Consider the following 20,736-nt stretch of genomic DNA (forward strand, 5'->3'; position numbering starts at 1 on the left):
TACTTTTCTTTGTATTATAAGACAAAGCAGATGGTATTTAGGTCCTTTAATTATATGGCCAAAGTATTTAGTTTTTCTCCTCTTTTTCTTTATAAACAGACGTCCTGAAATCGTCATTTTAAGAATCTCTTCATTGGAAGTGTGTGAAACCTTTGATATTTTCAGAACATCTCGATAGCACCAGAATTAGAATGCTTCCAATGCCAGAACGGCTGTACCGTCAGCGTATCTCATATTGTTGATTATTTCTCCGCTTAGTCTTATTCCCTCTTGTCTGTCATCCAAAGCGTCCGTAAAGATTTCTGTAAAGTATAGATTGAAAAGACTGTCATACTCCATGTTTGATGGGTAGTTTTTCAGTACAACTATCTCCAGTTTGAATACAGGCTACTTGATTATAGGTATTTTAGCAGTCTATATTGTAGTGTAGTGTGTAGTATTACCCGCAGGCAATCGAGAAATAAATCATGTTGGACTCAGTCGAATGTCTTCTCGAAGTCGATGAAAACACATAAATTTTTTTCGGAACTCATAACTTCTGTGTAAGGGAACGCGCATACAAAATAGTGCTTCTCTAGTTCCTAGACCATTTCTAAACCAAAATTGGTCATTACCCATTCTACTTTCACCTATAAATAATGTTTTGTATAATTCATAAAAGTGTTTTAAGTGCGCCACTCATCAAACTGATTAGTCTAAAATCGCTGAATTTGGTGGGCCTGCTTTTGTTAAGTAATGTTATAAACCGGGACTCCAACCAGTCATCTGGTATTTTTCTACGTTGTAAACATTCTATAGCAAGTGGTTAAGTCGTTAAGTAATGTTTTTCTCGTCCAAAAGTTTAACTATCTCAGTATAGTCTAAGAGCTAGTGAACCCTCCGACTAACGGTCGTCCTGTAAGGCTAGAAATTTGTCTAGTGATAATTCATAGCACACCAAGGCTAAAAACCATGACCTGGCAGGCATCAGCCGTGCACGTGTATCTACCAGGTGAATCGAAAAGTGCAAATTTAGGGGATAAAATAAACTTTCTCCTGTAAAGTTTAAATTTAAGTATGTGTTTGAGTAAGTCATTTAGAAGAAATGTGTACGATGACAGGCGATTCTGAAGAGCATAAGACCTTGCAGGAGAGGGGAAAGATTAGGGGTCAGGGGTTTTTCCTAAAATTATCTTTTTCGCATCGAACAAAGTTCTTTTAGGTTTTTTGAATCATTCCAAACAGAAAAGGTCTTTAGTGACTTTTCTCTTAGGTTAATAGTTTTTGTTATATAAGCGATTAAAAATTTTGAAAATTGCGAAATCGGCCATCTTTAACCCTAAATCGGACATTTAACTAAAAATTTCAATGTTGCCAAGGTAGGTAGATATTCTTTAAACATTTATTGATGAAATCCCGAAGAGTTTTTTGCAATACAATATCGAAAACCATTTTATTTTTTAATTGCTAATCAAGCGGGCGCGACACTGTAGTATAAATGAGGACGTTTGAGTTTGCATAAATTCATTATCTCGAGAATGGGCAAATTTGAAGAGAAATCCTCAGACTGGTCGATTTTTATTTTTAAATTAGGACTTTTTGGCATATATATCATACTAGTCACGTCATCCATCTGGGCATGATGACGTACTCGATGATTTTTTTTTTAAATGAGAGTAGGGGTTGTGTGATTGCTCATTTGAAAGGTTATTTAATTCATTATTCAGTAATATAAGCATTAACATAATTATTTATACAGGGTGTACAAAAAAAAATTTTTAGTAAATTAATTTAGACAAAAAGAAGAAAACAATTTTTTGTATACCCTGTATAAATAATTATGTTAATGTTTATATTACTGATTAGAGAATTAAATAACATTTCAAATGAGCTATCACACAACCCCTACTCTCATTTAACAAAATTATCGATTACGTCATCACGCCCAGATGGATGACGTCACTAGTATTATATATACGCCAAAAAGTCCTAATTTAAAAATAAAAATCGACCTGTCTGAGAATTTCTCTTCAAATTGGCCCATTCTCGAGATAATGAATTTATGCAAACTCAAACGTCCTCATTTATACTACAGTGTCGCACCCGCTTGATTAGCAATTAAAAACAAAGGGGTTTTCGATATTCTATTGCAAAAAACTCTTCGGGATTTCATCAATCAATCTTTAAAGAATATCTACCTACCTTGGCAACATTGAAATTTTTAGTTAAATGTCCGATTTAGGGTTAAAAATGGCCGATTTCGCAATTTTCAAAATTTTTAATCGCTTATAATATAACAAAAACTATTAACTTAAGAGAAAAATCACCAAAGATCTTTTCTGTTTGGAATGATTCAAAAAACCTAAAAAAACTTTGTTCGATGCAAAAAAATACTTTTAGGAAAAACCCATAATCTTTCCCCTCGCCTAGCAAGGTCTTATGCTCTTAAGAATCGCCTGTCATTGTACACATTTCTTCTAAATGACTTACTCAAACACATACTTAAATTTTGAACTTTACAGGAGAAAGTTTATTTTACCTCCTAAATTTGCACTTTTCGATTCACCTGGTAGATACACGTGCACGGCTGATGCCTGCCAGGTCATGGTTTTTAGCCTTGGTGTGGTATGAGTTATCACTAGACAAATTTCTAGCCTTACAGGACGACCGTTAGTCGGAGGGTTCGCTAGCTCTTAGACTAGTAGGGATTTAATCTACTCCAGGTATTTTTTTTGGCTTGCTGTATTACTTTTCCGACTTCTGATTGCAGTATACTGGGACCTATGTCTAAATATTTGTCACAGGTAGTATACTCGGTTCGCTAAACTCAGGCACAACTGGCTAGTGATTTTAGTAGGTAATTTGTATTTTTTTTTTTGCCAATTTGGCCAAAATTGGCAAAATTACTAACTATTTAGTAATTATTACCTATTTAGTAATTATTTTTTTTACCAATTTTTTATTGCCAATTGGCAAAATTAATTACTAAAATAGCTAACCAGTTATGTCTTTAGCGAACCGACTATATTATGTGAATGTGTAGTTCTCGAGAAGTATCTTAAAAAACTAACTGATGAATCTCTCCCATTCTTTGCACTGTTGCTCGTGATCAAAATTTTTTCCGTTTTCGTTTTTAAGTAAGTGCGTGAGCATTTTTCAGTTTTCTAACTCCGGAGGTACCTATATTAAAATTTCCGCTGATGTTTTGCTTTATCATCTGTCCAACTTTAGCGGTAATCTCCTATTAGTCTCCTATAATTTGTATTGTTTCGTGTTTCTCTGTTATTTTTGGCACTTCTTCTATTTAATAGTAGAATTCTTAAATTTTCTGCTCATCTGCGTCAACAGTGGGAGCAAGAACTTGGATTATATTATTTACAGGTTTGACATCCAGCTGTATTAAAATTACTCTGTATGACATTGGGATAAAGTTAGTGACATATTTACATACTAATTACTTAAGGCCCTCGGTACATATTCACAAATATTTTACGGCTGCCCCTACTTTTTCTGTCTTCACACGGCAAATTACGTGTAGTAAAATTCACACTGGTATAGATATGTAAACATTACTAGAATGTCATTCTACTTGACAATGTTATCATTAACTTAACAGAGATGGCTTTTGGATGTTCTTGGATAACTGTTATATTTGTATAATTGCAAATTATTAATTCAGTTAATACATGTGATAATTTTTTCATTAACTTGTATTCAGTGATTGTAATAATTTATATGTACAAAAAAACTAATACTTAATAGAGAAAAGAAGAAAAGTGGTCAAGTGATTTTTTAATAATATATTGTTACTATGGAACGCTTACAATAATTTTGAACATCTTTAACAACAAAATACTTGGATTTGGATCACAGAATATATATTATCCTGATGTATTCTCTGCTTGGATCTTCCACAAATAATACACAATAAATAACTTTTTATTAAGTTCACCTCTTAAATCAATTATTTATCAAATACACTATATATTAATATTATTTAATCAACAACAAAATATTCCCGATGCCATGTCAAATATTTAAAATTGTCACTGCATGATTGTCACTGTCTGACTGACATTATTAGTTCAGAGAAATAAGGAAAAAAATATCGTGTTGGTGACACAACCCCCTCCAGGCCGAAACCAAATTTTTCGAGTAATATAGTCATCTATAATAATAACCCATATGTTTCCTGCAGCCGATTTTGATGATATACATAGTTATAAACAAATGAAGATCAAAAAACGGTAAATTTTCGCTTTTTTCGTCTATTACTAAAAAATTGGGCATTTTAAACAAATTTGAGAGTAATAAACTTATAAACCGTATAAAAAACTTCAATATGGCTTCCGCTGAATATGTCTATCCTTATGGGTAACTAAGAAAATTTCCAAATAAATCATAAATTTTGAGTTTTTATAAATATTCATAACTTATGTAAAAATTAACTTAGAACCTGTTTATTACACGGAATGCTGAGACTTATGGTGCTTAAATTATATTTTAAATTTCAAAGCAATTGGTCAAATAGTTTAAAAGTTATTTAATTTGTTTTTCCAAAATTAATTTTTTTTGCAACACTGTAAGTCAGAAAATGATGAAGTTACAGTAATATTTTGGATAGTTTATGAAAGAAGAAAATTTACAGTATTTATTTAATTAAAAAAAATGACAAAAAATAATTATAAATATTGCAAAATAATTTTGCGAAAACATGTAAATTAAAAAAATGGGGGGGCTAACTTTGTCCCTAAATGTCCTAGAACAGTTGTTTTTCTTTCTAAATGTGTATAAAAATTCAGTCTTTCTAAATGTGAAAAAATAATTTTTCTACGGGTAACGGTTAAAAAGTTATTCTAATTGTTTATAAGTAAGCAAAAAATCCACATGTTTTTGCAAAATAATTTTACACTGTTTAAAATTATTTTTTGTCATTTGTTTTTAATTAAGGTAATAGTATAAATGTTCTTCTTTCATAAACTGTCTGAAGTATTATTGTAACCTCGTAATTTTCTGACTTATAGTGTTGCAAAAAAAATGAATTTGGAATAAACAAATTAAATAACTTTTAAACTATTTGACCAATTGCTTTGAAATTTAAAATATAATTTAAGTACAAGAAGTCTCGGCATTCCGTGTAATAAGAAGATTCTAAGTTAATTTTTACCTAAGTTATGAATATTTATAAAAACTCAAAATTTATGATTTATTTTGCAATTTTCTAAGCAACTAATAAGGATGGACATATTCAGCGAATGCCATATTGAAGTTTTTTATACGATTTATGAGTTTCTTACTCTCAAATTTGTTTAAAGTGCTTAACTTTTTGGTAATAGACGAAAAAAGCGATAATTTACCGTTTTTCGATCTTCATTTGTTTATAACTATGTATATCATCAAAATCAGCTGCAGGAAACATATAGGTTAATAATATAGATGTCCATTCTACTCAAAAAATTTGGTTTCGGCCTGGAGGGGGATGTGTCACGAGAAAAATCTTATTTCTCTGGACTATTATATTCGACTGAGTGCGTTGTAAGACAAAGATAGATTTGGAAAATATTACCACAGACATTGTCTTCATTTTTTTCGAATCCTGAAAAAACTAATAAATATTTTTGAAAAATTTAAACGCAGAATGAAAGACTAAATTATTACCGAGGGCCGAAAGTCCCTTAGAATAAATAAAAAGTTTATTTTGAATGAGATATTTGAAATTAAAAATCATACTAAGTTTTCTCTTAGTTTTTCACCCCTGTAACTTATTAAAATAAACATAATAGAAGTTCTGAGGGACTTTCGGCCCTCGCTAATAACGTAATCTTTCATTCTGCGTTTAAATTTTTCAAAAATACTTACTAGTTTTCTCAGGATTCGAAAAAAATGAATCCCCAGTTGAATAGCATCGAGCACCAACGTATCTACTATGTGGAGCTGATACACGTAGCACGGAGCACCAACGTATGGATACGTACATTAATATGTGCTCCATAGTTTGTCTTACTATTAGTACAGTCATTGAAGCTTTTCAGCTCAGAAATTTTTGCTATGAACCAATTTACATGAAATTTTGGAATTAGGCTTATCCAATTTACATGAAATTTTGGAATTAGGCTTATTCCTTCCCTTAACTTCAAAAGTGATATTGACCCAAACTCCGTTTTCACCCTGGGGGTGGTTGCTACCCCTTTTCGGTGGTGGAAATTTTGTTATTCAAATTAACCTCATATATCGATGGAAGACCTAATTTTAAGCAAAAAATGTTGTATAAAGTTTTTTCAAAAACCCAATACTTTTCACGTTATTGGCAATTGAAAATTCGGAATTTTCTCACGATTTTCAACAGTTTTTTGCAAATATCTCCAAAAATATACATTCTAACGATAATAGTATAATGAACAATATTGTAGCAGGTAAAAAAAATGAACAAATTGGTTTTTAAAGAGTTTTCTAAGTGCAATATTAAGCGAGATATTGAAGATCAAAGCCGTTTTTTATTTTGTATGAAATTTAATCGATGTATTCAATGCCATCTAGCAGAGAGCGAATAAATTGTATGCATGTTAAAGAAAGGATATTATAGTGCTTAAAATAAGCTTTAAAGCGAGCACTGTTAAAAGTCTTTTGTACTTAAAATGAGTTAGCTGTAATGAAAAAAAGAGAACCATCTAATGTTTTTTTTTAATCAATGGATTTCATAAGTGCCATTTACACCAAAATTAAAATTAATCGTATGCCGTCTAGAATCAACTTAATATAAAGAGTTTGATAAATTCTAGCAGTTTCGCTGCTTTAGAACACATATTTTTTTAAAAAATCACGATTTCAAGAGAAACAAATTTTCGAATTTTTAAAAAACCCCCTTTTTTTCACAATATCTCAAAAATAATGAAAGATGCGTAAAAAAGTGTAATAATAAAAAATAGGTTTTTTTGACAAAACCACAAACTCTCTCGAGCATTTTGACCCTTCACCGTTTCAAAATAAAAGGTTTTTCACTACATAATATAATGAAAAAAGTTGTAGCTCCTTCAATTACCTTCAAAATGGTTTTTTATAAGTTGTGATAGCTTCAAATTGAAGTAGTTATGGCCCAAAAACTAGTACTAATTTAATCTAGTACACTTCCATGTAACTTGTAGAGAAAAGGCTGTAAATATGGGCTGGTCTTGTAATATGGGCTAGGTGGGTTTCACAGCTATTCGTTGCAGATCTCTACATTTTGACTATTTCAAATGGTATTTGACGAAGTTAAACCATCACCGTAGCGATGGCACCACTGTGGTAGATATTTCCCAGTTTATAATAATTGTTTGTCGGTTGGTGCGAGTGTCAAAACTTTTTCGGGTAAGTTGATAAATTCCAGTATTTAAAAATAAACACGAATTTCAAAGAAAAGTCTGTGTCACGTTGAAGCTCTATTATTAGTCTTTGATATATGCTAATGAGTTTTCTTCAAATTGTCTGCTTTTTGACATAACTTCTTTTGTTGTGCAAAGCAAGCGTGTTTACAATATGGGCTATGCCTCTGTTTTCATTATGGGCTAGTGGCCCATATTTAGAACAATGTAGCAATGTAGGCAAAACGAAGTAGGAAAAGGCAAAGAAAAAAGAAAAGGAAAAGAAATAAAAAAAGGAAAACGTAAGCAGCTTACCAAAGTCACAAAGAACCAAAAAAAGAAATCGGTTTCTAGTAGCGAGGATGAGGAGGAATATGTGCCTGCAGATGATGAAAGCGATTACAATGAGTTTCCTTCCACACAGCCTCCACAAGACGCAGCTGACGTAACGTGTATGTTTTGCGAAGTACTTTTTTCAGAGGATAATCTTGGTGAAATATGGGTCAAGTGCTTCTGTTCCATTTGTGGGCACATAACGAGTGCGCTGGGGCCGAAAAAGAAGAATATGTGTGTGACTTTTGCAAATAGTTTTAGCCTATGAGATATTTAATGTATTTTTTGTATTTTAGATATTAAAATATATTTGTCACGCATTTATCTCATTTCACACAAATTTAAGACACATTTTTCGGGGTAGCCCATATTTAGGATCATTATTCAAACGGCGCAAAAGTACAATTTTTCATTATTTATACATTTAAAACAGTTGTATATTTTTTAATCAATTTGCACTTTGGGCAGGTTATAAGTAACTAAATGTAGGTATTCTTGCATACCTTTGGAAATAAAATATAATTTTTATTCTTTTTTTACAAAGAAAAATAAAATGGGTAGCCCATATTTGCATCCTTTCCTCTAAGTTTATATTTTATTCAATAAATGGTGATTTCTTACTCTATAAATGAATTATTTTTAAATGTATAATGCTAAATATTCAATGTTTTAATTTATCGTTAGTTTTAAGGGTTAAAGAACTTTAAAAAAATAAAAAACCATTTTGAAGGTAATTAAAGGAGCTTTATGATTTTCCAGCATAGCTTTTTCGAGAACGTGGAACGATATTTAAATCCTTTTCAGTTTATCAAAAGAAATTTTTTATTAAATTTTTAATCGAGGGGTTGATTTTAAGGGTTGAAAGGGGTTAACATTTAAATAATTAAGATAGAGAACGTAAAATATTATTTACTCTATATTTAAGCCTTCTTGTCAAACCAAATTAATATTTTTTAAATTTTTTCTATTTGGGGGTTGTTTTTAAGGGTTAAAAGGGTTAACAGGATAATAAGATAGAGAACGTAATATATCATATATTCTATATTTAAATCTTTTTATGTCATTCTAAATTAATTTTTTGTAAGTTTTTTCGATTTAGGGGATGTTTGCAAGGGTTGTACGGTTTTCAAGGGGATAAAAATGAGTGTAACATGCGGTTGTTGTGTTATAAAACACTGCACAATGTCAATCTCTATTATTAAACACGTTTTCTGGCGATAAAATTGCTCAATGTCAATTTTTCCATTAACCTTCGGATGACCAAGCGGGGAAAATTGTGACTCCAGCGTATGTTTTTCTTTAATAAATTCAAAAGTATTTTCAATTTTTAACTCATTATTTTTTTATTTGACTTTAATATTATTCTAGATATCGTCATATTTTGAAATGAAAAAAATTCCCTATATTTTACGAATAAAAAATATATTCTGAAGTTGATGTTTAGTAAAATACCGTCTATTATGTGTAATTCCAAGTAGTTTTACGCTAATGACGTCGACTTTGCAAAGTAACAAGACACTTACTCAACATACACACTGCACATGACACTAATACTCATGTTGTGACTGGCTGAATGACATAAAGTCCATGCCATATAAAAAAATATCATTTTTTTGTTAATTGTCATTTTTAACATTTTTCACCTGGGGTCATTTCTCCCCCCGCCCTCTTGGTCATCCGTGTAACAAAAAAAGGTTGATCATCGGAAGGTTAAGGGATTGTTTTCACCCCTTAAAAATAAAAAAACGGAGGTCGGGTCAATATCACTTTTGAAGTTAAGGGAAAGATAAGCCTAATTCCAAAATCTCATGGGTGAGTCATGAGGAACTGTACATACTCCTACCTCGTATAGAGGCTCCTATGGGGAATAACAAATGACCTTTAAAAAGTGTCTGCTCCCATTGTTTAATAATATACAGGGCGAGTTTCGCATTTTGACAGAAATTTGTATTCGTCATAATTTTTGAACGGTCAGATCGATGTGTCTCTTATTTTGGCCAATCGTTACACTATTGCCACCTAAACAACTAATTTATTCAAACTAGAAAAAAATCAGGTCCGGCTTTAAAAAAATTAGTTTGTTTGGGTCTTAGAAAAAAATTCACCCTGTATACGCTTTTTGAAAACTCTAATATGAATTTTACAAATTAGACAAATAGGCAATTAAAATGGCATATTTATTTTTTTCCGCACACGATAACTTCATTTTTTATAAAAAAATCAAATTTCACTATGAATTAAAAGTTTGGTAAATAAACTGAACCATAGATTTAAATAAAAAAATATGAAAAAAAATTTTTAGGAAACGCTTTTCTTTAGTTACGAGTGACTAAAATTAAAAATATAGTAAAAAAAATCAACTAAAAAGCAAGAAATAAAAAAAAATTGAAAAAATCTAACACTTTCGTCAAAGAAAAGCGTGGCGTGTTCATCGAATAAACGGTTTTGGCCCCACGCTATTCTTTGAATGTGTTAGATTTTTTCAATTTGTTTTTATTTCTTGCTTTTTAGTTGATTTTTTTTACTATTTTTTAAATTTTAGTCACTCGTAACTAAAGAAAAGCGTTTCCTAAAAATTTTTTTTCATATTTTTTTATTTTTTACTTTTTAGTCTTACACTTTTCAAACATTAAAATATATCGTCATGTGTATTAAAATGGACGGGGTCGAGTTCGCTCCCAATGGTTAGAATTTTACCTGAACTAAAAAAGGTAGAGTCCAAATTGGCTCCCATAGACAAAATTTATTTTACCTAAACATGTCGAAAATATCACCCAGCGTTGTCACTTCTTTCAAATTTTCTCTTTTTGTTAGAAACAGGTACCTTCCTAGAAATATCTATGGGAAAGGAGGAAGACCTAACCCTTCGGTCCTAACTTAACTTTCGGGTATTAGAGTGTAGAGCGCAAACCGGCCGATTTCAGGTAAGAGCGCAAAACGGTCGAGCGCATACCCGCCGACACCGATAATTTGTGTTAAAATTGCCACATATGCCAATGTTGAACTAAAACAAACTCTAAAAGTATTTGTCTAAAAGTATAATTTTCCTATAAAAAGTCTATATCACTATGTAAATTTCCTAAGCAGTATAAATATTACACGATTTGGCAACAATGTTCAATGTTTCCGCGATTATATGAGAGCCTACCCGCATTCATGCGGGAGCCAATTCGTACCCTTCTAAAATACACCTGAACGAAGCGGAGCGAACTCGACTTCACCCATTAAAATATGTATAAAACATATGATGTACTAACATGAAAAGTGGTCGGAATGTACTAACATGAAAAGTGGTCGGAATCGGCAAAAAATTTGAAACTTTATTGTTTATTAATGAAGCATAACGTAAACAATTAACGTAAAAAGTGAAATTATGTATTGTTCATATCATTAGCTGTACAATTCGTAAAAGTTTTAAGTTTTTACATTGTAAAAAACAAGAGAATTTAAGTCTTTTCCATTAAAATCGTTTTTTTATTTAAACAATTAATAAACATGAAAATTTTTTTAATGATTATTCGTATATTGTTCCTGCTAATGCATATGTCTGCAAATTTTCATTCATTTGCATTGAAGAAAAGGCAGTCAAATTAACGTCTAAAGATTTGACGCAAACTATTGAACTAAATAAAAGCGTTTAGAAAAATAACTTTTATTAGAAAAATTAATTTTTCTTGCACAAATAAGTAATTTATGTTACCATCCAATCAACTGATTTATTCAAATTAGAGAAAAATCAGGTCCGGATTTAAAAAATTAGTTCGTTTTGGTCTTAGAAAAAATTTCACCCTGTATACGCTTTTTGAAAACTCTAATATGAATTTTACAAATAAGACAAATAGGCAATTAAAATGGCATATTTGTTTTTTTCCCCACACGATTACTTAATTTTTTATTAAAAAATCAAATTTGTCAAAATCCGAATTTTAACCTAAAAATGAAAAAAAAATGAACCCACGGTTTAACTCGCTACAACTCTGTTCCATTTTAATATTTTTTTTCTGAAATTTTTACAGCATATACCTCTTACCATTGTGAAGACTATGAAAATTGTTGTAGACTTTCAGTCTTCTTCTTGTAAAAGTTGCAAACTTGTAAATCGCAAAAATTAGGTGGAAAAATTTAAAATTTATCAATTTGATCACGTCTATGTTAAACTATAGAGTCCAAAAGAAGTGTTATGGGAAGTTTTAAATGTAGACGTGTTATAGAAAAAAATGGTGAAACTTTTAATTTTAAGAAAAACGTTGTTTTTGTATATTAATTTTTGTAAAAAAAGTTAATCTTTTTAAATTTATGCAAAAACTTTGCCAAACTTTTTATGCATAATAAATATGCCATTTTAATTGCCTATTTGTCTTATTTGTAAAATTCATATTAGAGTTTTCAAAAAACGTATACAAGGTGAAATTTTTTCTAAGACCCAAACAAACTAATTTTTTAAATCCGGGCCTGATTTGTTTCTAGTTTGAATAAATCAGTTGATTGGGTGATAACATAAATTAAATATTTGTTAAAAAAAAATTCATTTTTGCACTAAAAGTTATTTTTTTTTAATCTATGGTTCACTTTACCAAACTTTTAATTATTCATAGTCAAATTTGATTTTTTTTTATAAAAAAATAAGTAATCGTGTGGGGAAAAAATAAATATGCCATTTTAATTGCCTATTTGTCTAATTTGTAAAAATCATATTAGAGTTTTCAAAAAGCGTATACAGGGTGAAATTTTTTCTAAGACCAAAACGAACTTATTTTTTAAATCCGGGCCTGATTTTTTTCTTGTTTGAATAAATCAGTTGATTTTTGGTAACATAAATTAAATATTTGTTCAAAAAAAATTAATTTTGGTAATAAAAGTTAATTTTGTTAAATCTGTGGTTCACCTTACCAAACTTTTAATTCATAATCAAATTTGATTTTTTTATAAAAAATTAAGCAATCGTGTGCGGAAAAAAATAAATATGTTGTTTTCATTGCCTATTTGTCTAATTTGTAAAATTCATATTAGAGTTTTCAAAAAGCTTATACAGGGTGAAATTTTGTCTAAGACCCAAACGAACTAATTTTTTTAAAGCCGGACCTGATTTTTTTCTTGTTTGAATAAATCAGTTGGTTAGGTGGCAATAGTGTAACGATTGACCAAAATAAGAGACACATCGATCTGACCGTTCAAAAATTATGACGAATACAATTTTTGTGTCAAAATGCGAAACTCGCCCTGTATATTATTAAACAATGGGAGCAGACACTTTTTAATGGTCATTTGTTATTCCCCATAGGGGCCTCTATACGAGGTAGGAGTATGTACAGTTCCTCATGACTCACCCTGTATTAATCGGTTCATAGTAAAAAATTTCGGAGGTAAAAACCTATTTTAAGCTTCAATGACTGCACTATATCCAATGGTCTTTAAATTCGTCTGATAGTAGGCCTGATATTATGAAGTTAGCTAGTTAACTAATAAAAACACGAAGGCTAACAACAAATTATTTATTTTTTTATTTAGATTCCGGCACCGCAACAAATGATGAGTCCATACACATCGTGCACACTGCCACGTCAACCACCCCAACAGTGGCTCTACGGTCCAATGAGTCACTTACCTCCGGGGATGTATCCTGTAGCCTATCGAAGCGGTCCACTTCAATCGCAGCGGTCCCATCCGCAGACTAGGGAACCCCCCATAGCGTTACAACCGTTATCGATGACTGAAGACGAGCCTTCGGCCGAAACACCTTTGGTGCCAAATAAAAGAGAAAGCACTGTTTGACAAATCTCTCCAATCTAATCGTTATCAGTATCCAGCACAATAAGACAGGGTTTCTCTAAATATTAAAGATGTCGGTTTTTGGTGTAATGTGATTTTTATTCTGAACTGGGTGTTAAAAGTAGGACCATAAGGTTTAATTTTCTATAAACATGTTGAGTGGATTCTACCCATCACTTTGAGATTTCATTATAAAATATGTGAAGATGTGGTAATACCCTTGTATTTAAAAATATCAAAATCAATTTTATTTTTTCAAATAAAAAATTATTATTTTGTAAAATTTATTCTTGAGAGATATAATTTATAACTTTAATGCATAATTATTTAAGTTACCTAGCATTTAATAAACTTTTCTACTACTAATAAGGGAAATGTAAAATTTTGTGAAATAATTTTTTTTTTCTATGGATGCTATACAATGTGCAACTTCTCTCACTACTTATATAAATTCAAAACGAATAATTCCGCACGCAGTAAGAAAGGTCGGCCATTGCACTAAGAAATATTTTTTCTCACGGGTTCTCGCAGGTTTTCCTTTAATATGATTGCCGTTTCCATGGTAACATGCACAATAAAAATACAATTAATGTTGTTAAATATAATGTCAAAAAAACTTACCAGGAATTAACTTTCACAACTGTTCAAAAATAATTGTTAATTAAAATTTTAATTAAATAACGTATAGAAATTTTAAGAATATTAAATACCTCCATGTACATGTATTTTATTTCAATTTATGCAGATAATATACCTAAAAGCACCTATATAATTTAATTTTAAAGTTGGAACTCTTGACAAAACCGCATCCATAGAAAAAGTACAGTGTACAACACATGAGAAAATGACATATTATTTCTCCCTCGCTTGATTTGCAGCACTCGACTGGAGCCTCGGCTCGTGCCAACAAACTTCTGCGCTCGTGAGGAATATGTCTTTTTTCTCACTTGTCGTACAATATACTATTTTAAAGGATTTAAATACATTACATAGGTACTGAGTTAAATAAATAATTCAAAAATGAATTAAATTATATTTTTATTGTCAGTAAAAAGCTTTTCAAACAAATTTCTTACTGTACACAGTACTTTTGGGTGTATTTGACTCGATTGAATTGTAATTTCAGTTATCTTCTCATTAACTTTTATAAATTTCAAGTTTTTGCGAGGTGAATCGATTCCCTTTAAAACCTTCATCTTTTGGGTTCAAAGGAATCGTTTTGAAATTTTTTTATTAACACTTAAACTTTTAATCTTTCAAATGCTGGTTTTTAAATGCCTTAATGTTTATATAAATAAAGCCTTGGTGAATTAAAAAAACGCTGGGTTTTAAGGGTCGTAGAATGTTGTATATTTTTTTAAGTTCGTGTGAAAAAGCTAACATTTCGAATAAAAAAATTTACTTCCTACATATTGATGCGTATAAGTTATTTTAAATATTTATAATGTTAAACCCACAATACCTTTGCAACTCTATTTTACAATGTTTGTCATTAACTTTTTAACCGTTAAAAGATTTAATTTGATAATACAAGCCTTTATCTTCAATTTGGTATCTTTAGAATTTATGTAAACCCATAAGCAGATAAACACATTTAAGCCATAAGTTTAAAAAATAATAGTTGGTCAACGCAATGAATAAATTTGTTTGATTCTAATTGAGTCACAACCATTTCTGTCAGGGTCGCAACGCCACGCGTAAGTACATACGAAAAATCCAAAATGCATACACACCAAGTTGGATACGATCATATTCATAACACAGCAACTCGCATACATATTAAGAAAAATAAATGTATATGGACAAATATATTTAGAAATTCATTTAATGATGTCATGCTATTATAGGGTGGCCGGAAAGTCCCTTTACACTAAAAATAATAATGTTTCAACACCGCGCCAATGTTTGTTGGCGGTTTGACGCATGCGCATTGTCAAGGGCATCTATCTGGTCACGCAGACAGACAACAATAGTTGCGATTGAAAAGTAATGGCGGACACAAGTGAGTATACCTACAAATTGAAGACCGTTTGGTCGCTGCGGTGTAGATACACGAACGTCGTAATAACAATAAAACAATGGCCGACAGTATGAACGAATTTGTTGTTTGTTTTGAAAAACCGTCACCATCCAGACCAACTTTTCTATCAAGGGAGAAGAAGGCTTTTTCATTGGGAACCGTTCTCGATGCACGAAGAAGTGAAAGAACAAGAACTCGAAAACATGTGCCGGCAGTGATTAATCCATTGAACGTTCACCGATGAAGTCGACACGGAAACGCTCTGCGGAGTTTGATATTGCCACTGGCGGATTCAGGGGGTGTGTCACGGGGGTCATGACCCCCCCCCCCCATAATTGTAAACCCACAAATCACCATTAAGACCCATGACCTCCCAACAAGGCAAGATCACATGCGAAAGGTGAAACGCTTTATTTATTTTCAACAAGATGGCGCCTCACCTAATTTTGCTCTCACTGTTCGCAATCGCCTGAATGAAATTTTACCTGACCGATTGATAGGACGAGGTTGTCCAATCCTTGGCTTCCAAAAAGTCCATATTTGACAACGCCGGACAATGTACTGTGTGGTTTAATTAAAGAGGAGATTAGAAAAGGCAGATAATATGTTTCAAATGAGGACTTGCGAAACGGAGTTCGCCAAGCTTTTACGTAGAGGAAAGTAACCAAATATGGAATAGTTCCCTAATATGGAATTCCTTGATTTCTCCGAAAATATAAGTTGGAAGCGCACTACAAGACCATCCTCTATTTCAGTCGCTCTCTTTATTATCGTATTCACACCTCTGTGTCAGATGCGCGAACGATACGTGTCTGACAGGCGCGTTTTGTTATATCGTCTCGCAGAAAATTTCAAAGGTAAATATATTCAACGAGTATTATTGGTTATTATGCATGAATACAGACTTGTTATGCTGTTGCGTATATCAATAGTACCTTTATTTTGATATTTTATGACCTTCTGTAATTAAAACATTACGACTTGAAAAAATGTTGATACTAGTTTGAACTAATGTACAAATCCAAATATGGACAGTCGTTGGTGCCTAATTATGGAATAGTGGATTAAGTGTAAGTGGGCTCATTATGATTGTGCTGGTCCAGAGTTTCATACATGGATCTGTGATGTCGGCAAGTGAATTAAGCTACTTCTTCCATTTTTCAAAATTTTCTTATTTAAATTTATTTGATCTCAGATGTTTATGTCTATTTTTGTTATTGATATGTTGGTTTATGCCTATATTCCATATATGGGTACCTATTCCATATTTGGTTACCCATTTGGGATTTTGTTTTTTTGTTCGATTTTTTTTGTTAATTAAGATATTTAATAGAAGGCTTTTAATTACTACATAAAAATGTATGACTGATGTGTCATAACATTAAATTGTTTTCATTTCTATAAAGGTATTATTTTATATCCCCAAAACAAAATGGTATTCCATAATTGGCGACTTTCCTCTAAGTAACTCCGAACATGCTGAGACGGAAGAGTTGTGTTGCGACAATGGATATATGCACACAGATATTTTAGATAAATAAATAACTAACAATTAACTTACAAACAAAATTATATTATTATTTTTCCCTCTGTAATACAACAACAGCAATTCATTAATGTAAAGGGGCTTTCCGGCCACCCATATGAACGGTGCGCTGGAATAAGTTTTACCCCCTTATTAACTTATTTACTATTAGCTCATAAGCAAAACGCTCCTATAGGTCGATTTTTAAAATAATCTTAGTATATTATGGCATCAATGTTTCGAACTTTACGCGATCCCTCTTCAGGTGACAGGCATAAGTTTGATTTTTTTAAATGGGAATGTACATCGTGTCTGTGACACCTCATTTAAAAGTTCTTAAAACACTGATTACAAAAATGTGTAATACTTTAATCCTTTTTGAGAGCGTCGGCGCAAAATTTCGGTCGAATTATTTTTAAATGCATTCATTTTTTTTTAATCCTGAGAAAACTAATAAGTATTTTTGAAAAATTTTAACGCAGAATGAAAGATTACAGTATTACCGAGGGTTTCAAGCTGTAGAACTTGTGCTATAATGCTTATTTTAATAAGTTACAGGGGTGAAAAAAAAGAGAAAACTGAGTGTGATTTTTATTTTAAAATATCATTCAAAAGAAACTTTTTGTTAATTCTAAGAGACTTTTAGCCCTCGGTAATATTTTAATCTTTCATTCTGCGTTTAAATTTTTAAAAAATACTTATTAGTTTTCTCAGGATTCGAAAAAAAAATGAATGCATTTAACAAGAATTCGACCGAAGTTTTGCGCCTACCCTCTCAAGAAGGATTAAAGTATTACACAATATTGTAATCAGTATTTCAAGAGAATTTAAATGAGTTGTCACATGATGTACTTTTCCATTTAAAAAAATCAAAGTTATGCCTGTCACCTGAAGAGTATCGCGTAAAGTTCGAAACATTGATGCCATAATATACTATGATTATTTTAAAAATCGACCTGTCCGAGCGTTTTGATTATGTGCTAAAAATAAAGAAGTTAATAGGGAGGAGTAACACTTATTCCAGCGCACTGTATAATGTAGGTAAAGTAGCGTGATATCATTAATTCAATTTCTAAATATATTCTTCCATATATTTATTTTTCTTAATATGTATGCGAGTTGGTGTGTTATGAATAGGTCGTATCCAACTTTAGTTACGCGTGACATTGCAAACGTGACAGAAATGGTGGTGACATCTGTTGACTGTCTCAATTTATTAGAATCAAACAAATTTATTCATTGTGTTGACCTACTAGTATTTTTTAAACAATGCCAATTTTTGTTAAACAAACAAAAAAATGTAGACGTTTATACAGATTAACAGATACCTACTTTCTGGGATAAATAATTTTAACTTTGCAATATCGAACTATTAAGTGAATCTACTTGAAATCTCTATAACTGAATATTTGTGATATTGTCCCCATTCTTACGCGAAATTAAAGTTTGTTGTGCATTTTTAGAATAGTTATTAATATTTTGAAAAAAAATCGACTTTTGAAGCTATTTTTGCAACAAATTAGCAAAAACAACTTTATATAGCTGTAATTTTAAAGGATTGTCTATGCTTTTTCAGTAAAATTGTGTCACCTTTTCGTATAATTTACCAGTGTTCAACTTTGGTATTTAAAATCAAATACCGATCTTACATTATACTATTTATAAATAACAAATTGCTGAAAATGAATGAAAATGTTTAATCATTTGCATGTTTTGTTTATTACATATTGGTATCACCAATTTTATCAAAAATAGTTCTTAGATACCTGTATTAGAGTAAAAAAGGCTTTTTTGCTCATTTTTCTGATCTAATAAATACCGGGAATATACTTATTTTAACATAATAATGTTGGTTATTAAGACGACTCATTTATTCCCAAGAGAACAAAGTAGCAGAAGAAACATTAAAATTTTTATCTGAATTATCACGAAATATTTCTTTTACTATTTTAACTACCATTTATTTATAAATCCTTGATTTGGCTAAAGTAGCCAACAAATCTCTTAAAAATGGGTTGCATTCCACTTATCATGTAAAATCAATTACAAAATTTATGTATGATCTTTACTCTAAATGAATACAGCAAACTTTTTTAGGAATATTTTTTTGTATCTGTCATGTACACTCAACAAATAAAAACAAACGAACACGATACTTATTTTTTGCTAGGTCCATAGCAATTATATCTATCGATCCATTGGCAATTGTCCCATTCAGATTTTTTGCCCCAAGCACTGCAGTGAATTTAAATACCGAGCCATTTATCACCACTACAATAGAATTGTCGACTTGACAAACAAGAATGGATAATTTGGTATGATTGTAAGTATCAGCTCTACAGGATACGAACTTATGACCACTTGCCTACCCTTGAATTAAAAAATAATAATAGTTTCATTATTTACAAATACTTTAAAGGGACATGCGCAAAATTTGGGCTCCAATGCTTTTTAAATATATTCATTTTTTTTTTTTCGAATCCTGAGAAAACTAATTTAGGTATTTACTATTTATTAATAAACTAAACTTATTAATAAACTAAGTATTTTTAAAAAATTTAAAAGCAGAATGAAAGAAAACGTTATTACCGAGGGCCAAAAGTCCCTGAAAACTTCTATCATGTTTATTTTAAGTAAGTTACAGTGGTGAAAAAAAAAGAAAATTTATGTGATTTTTAATTTCAAATATATCATTCAAAAGAAACTTGTTTGTTTATTCTAACGAACTTTCGGCCCTCGGTAATAATGTAATCTTTCATTCTGCGTTTAAATTTTTCAAAAATATTTATTAGTTTTCTCAGGATTCGACAAACATTAATTCATTTAAAAAGCACTGGAGCCGAAATGTTGCGCCTGTGCCTTTAAGTACTTTATGTATTATTACTGACTATCCAGGTCCAGATACACACCAGCGTAGATAAGGGGGGTACTGGGGGACAGTACCCACCCCCTAAGAAGCATTCTAATAGAAGCAATAAAATACTAAAAGATGTAGGAGAAATTAATGATACACTTCCCTCATCAAAAAAATTCAATCTTATTCGCTTAAAAACCAATTTTTATTACATTGTCTTTTAAGTTTTAAAATGTCAACTATAAAACGTCAACAAGATACTAAGTACCCCCCCTAGAAAAAAAACCTATCTACGCGCCTGCAGATACACAAGTTATTGCGTTATAAACGGGTGTTTTTTTTTTGGAAAGAATAATACGTCAACATCGGGGGCCTGATTCTAATTCATTTCGACAGTCGCAATTTCATTTCGACACCGCCATGACAGCCGCAGAGTATAGCGATTCTTATTCATTTCGATATTAGTTACAACTGGGGATATTAACCTTATCATGTTGACACTACTCAGAATTTGGGTTGGCGCTCCGGTTTATTGGAATTTGTTGATAGTCTGGGAAAATTATCGAAAAAATGCCATTTTTGGGAAAAATTATTTACCAGCTATTTTATTGCTAAAATCGAATCTTAAGATTGCATATATTAGTAATATGGGGTATGACAAGTCCACAGAAAGTGTGTTATTTTATTTATAAACAAATTAGCACTACTAAATCTTCTTTTTTTTTTCAATTAGTGCATGCTCTGTAACTCCTAAGATTTTTCCTTTGAGCCAAAAACACTCAAATAAACATTCACCGTAATTTCGTTCTGCACAAAGTTATTTTTTTTCCGATTTCCTTCAACAAAAATTTTACTCAGAAAATCCGAGGTTTCCCAAAAAATCTGCAATTTTCAATTAAAATTTTAGGGAATTATT

At 31.0% G+C, this 20,736-nt stretch overlaps 1 protein-coding gene across 1 annotated transcript in view; it reads left to right on the forward strand.

Annotated features, from left to right (window-relative positions):
• Window positions 1-19,119, forward strand: part of LOC114335279 (nephrin-like) — an 838,863-nt gene extending 819,744 nt beyond the window's left edge. Inside the window, exon 13 of the mRNA XM_050649180.1 lies at window positions 13,161-19,119. Coding sequence (XP_050505137.1) covers window positions 13,161-13,424 — 264 coding nt within the window. The 3' untranslated portion in view covers window positions 13,425-19,119. The remainder of the gene's footprint in view (window positions 1-13,160) is intronic.
• Window positions 19,120-20,736: the final 1,617 nt, after the last annotated feature.

Source organism: Diabrotica virgifera, chromosome 4, assembly GCF_917563875.1.
Source record: "Diabrotica virgifera virgifera chromosome 4, PGI_DIABVI_V3a".
Taxonomy (NCBI): Eukaryota; Metazoa; Arthropoda; class Insecta; order Coleoptera; family Chrysomelidae; genus Diabrotica; species Diabrotica virgifera.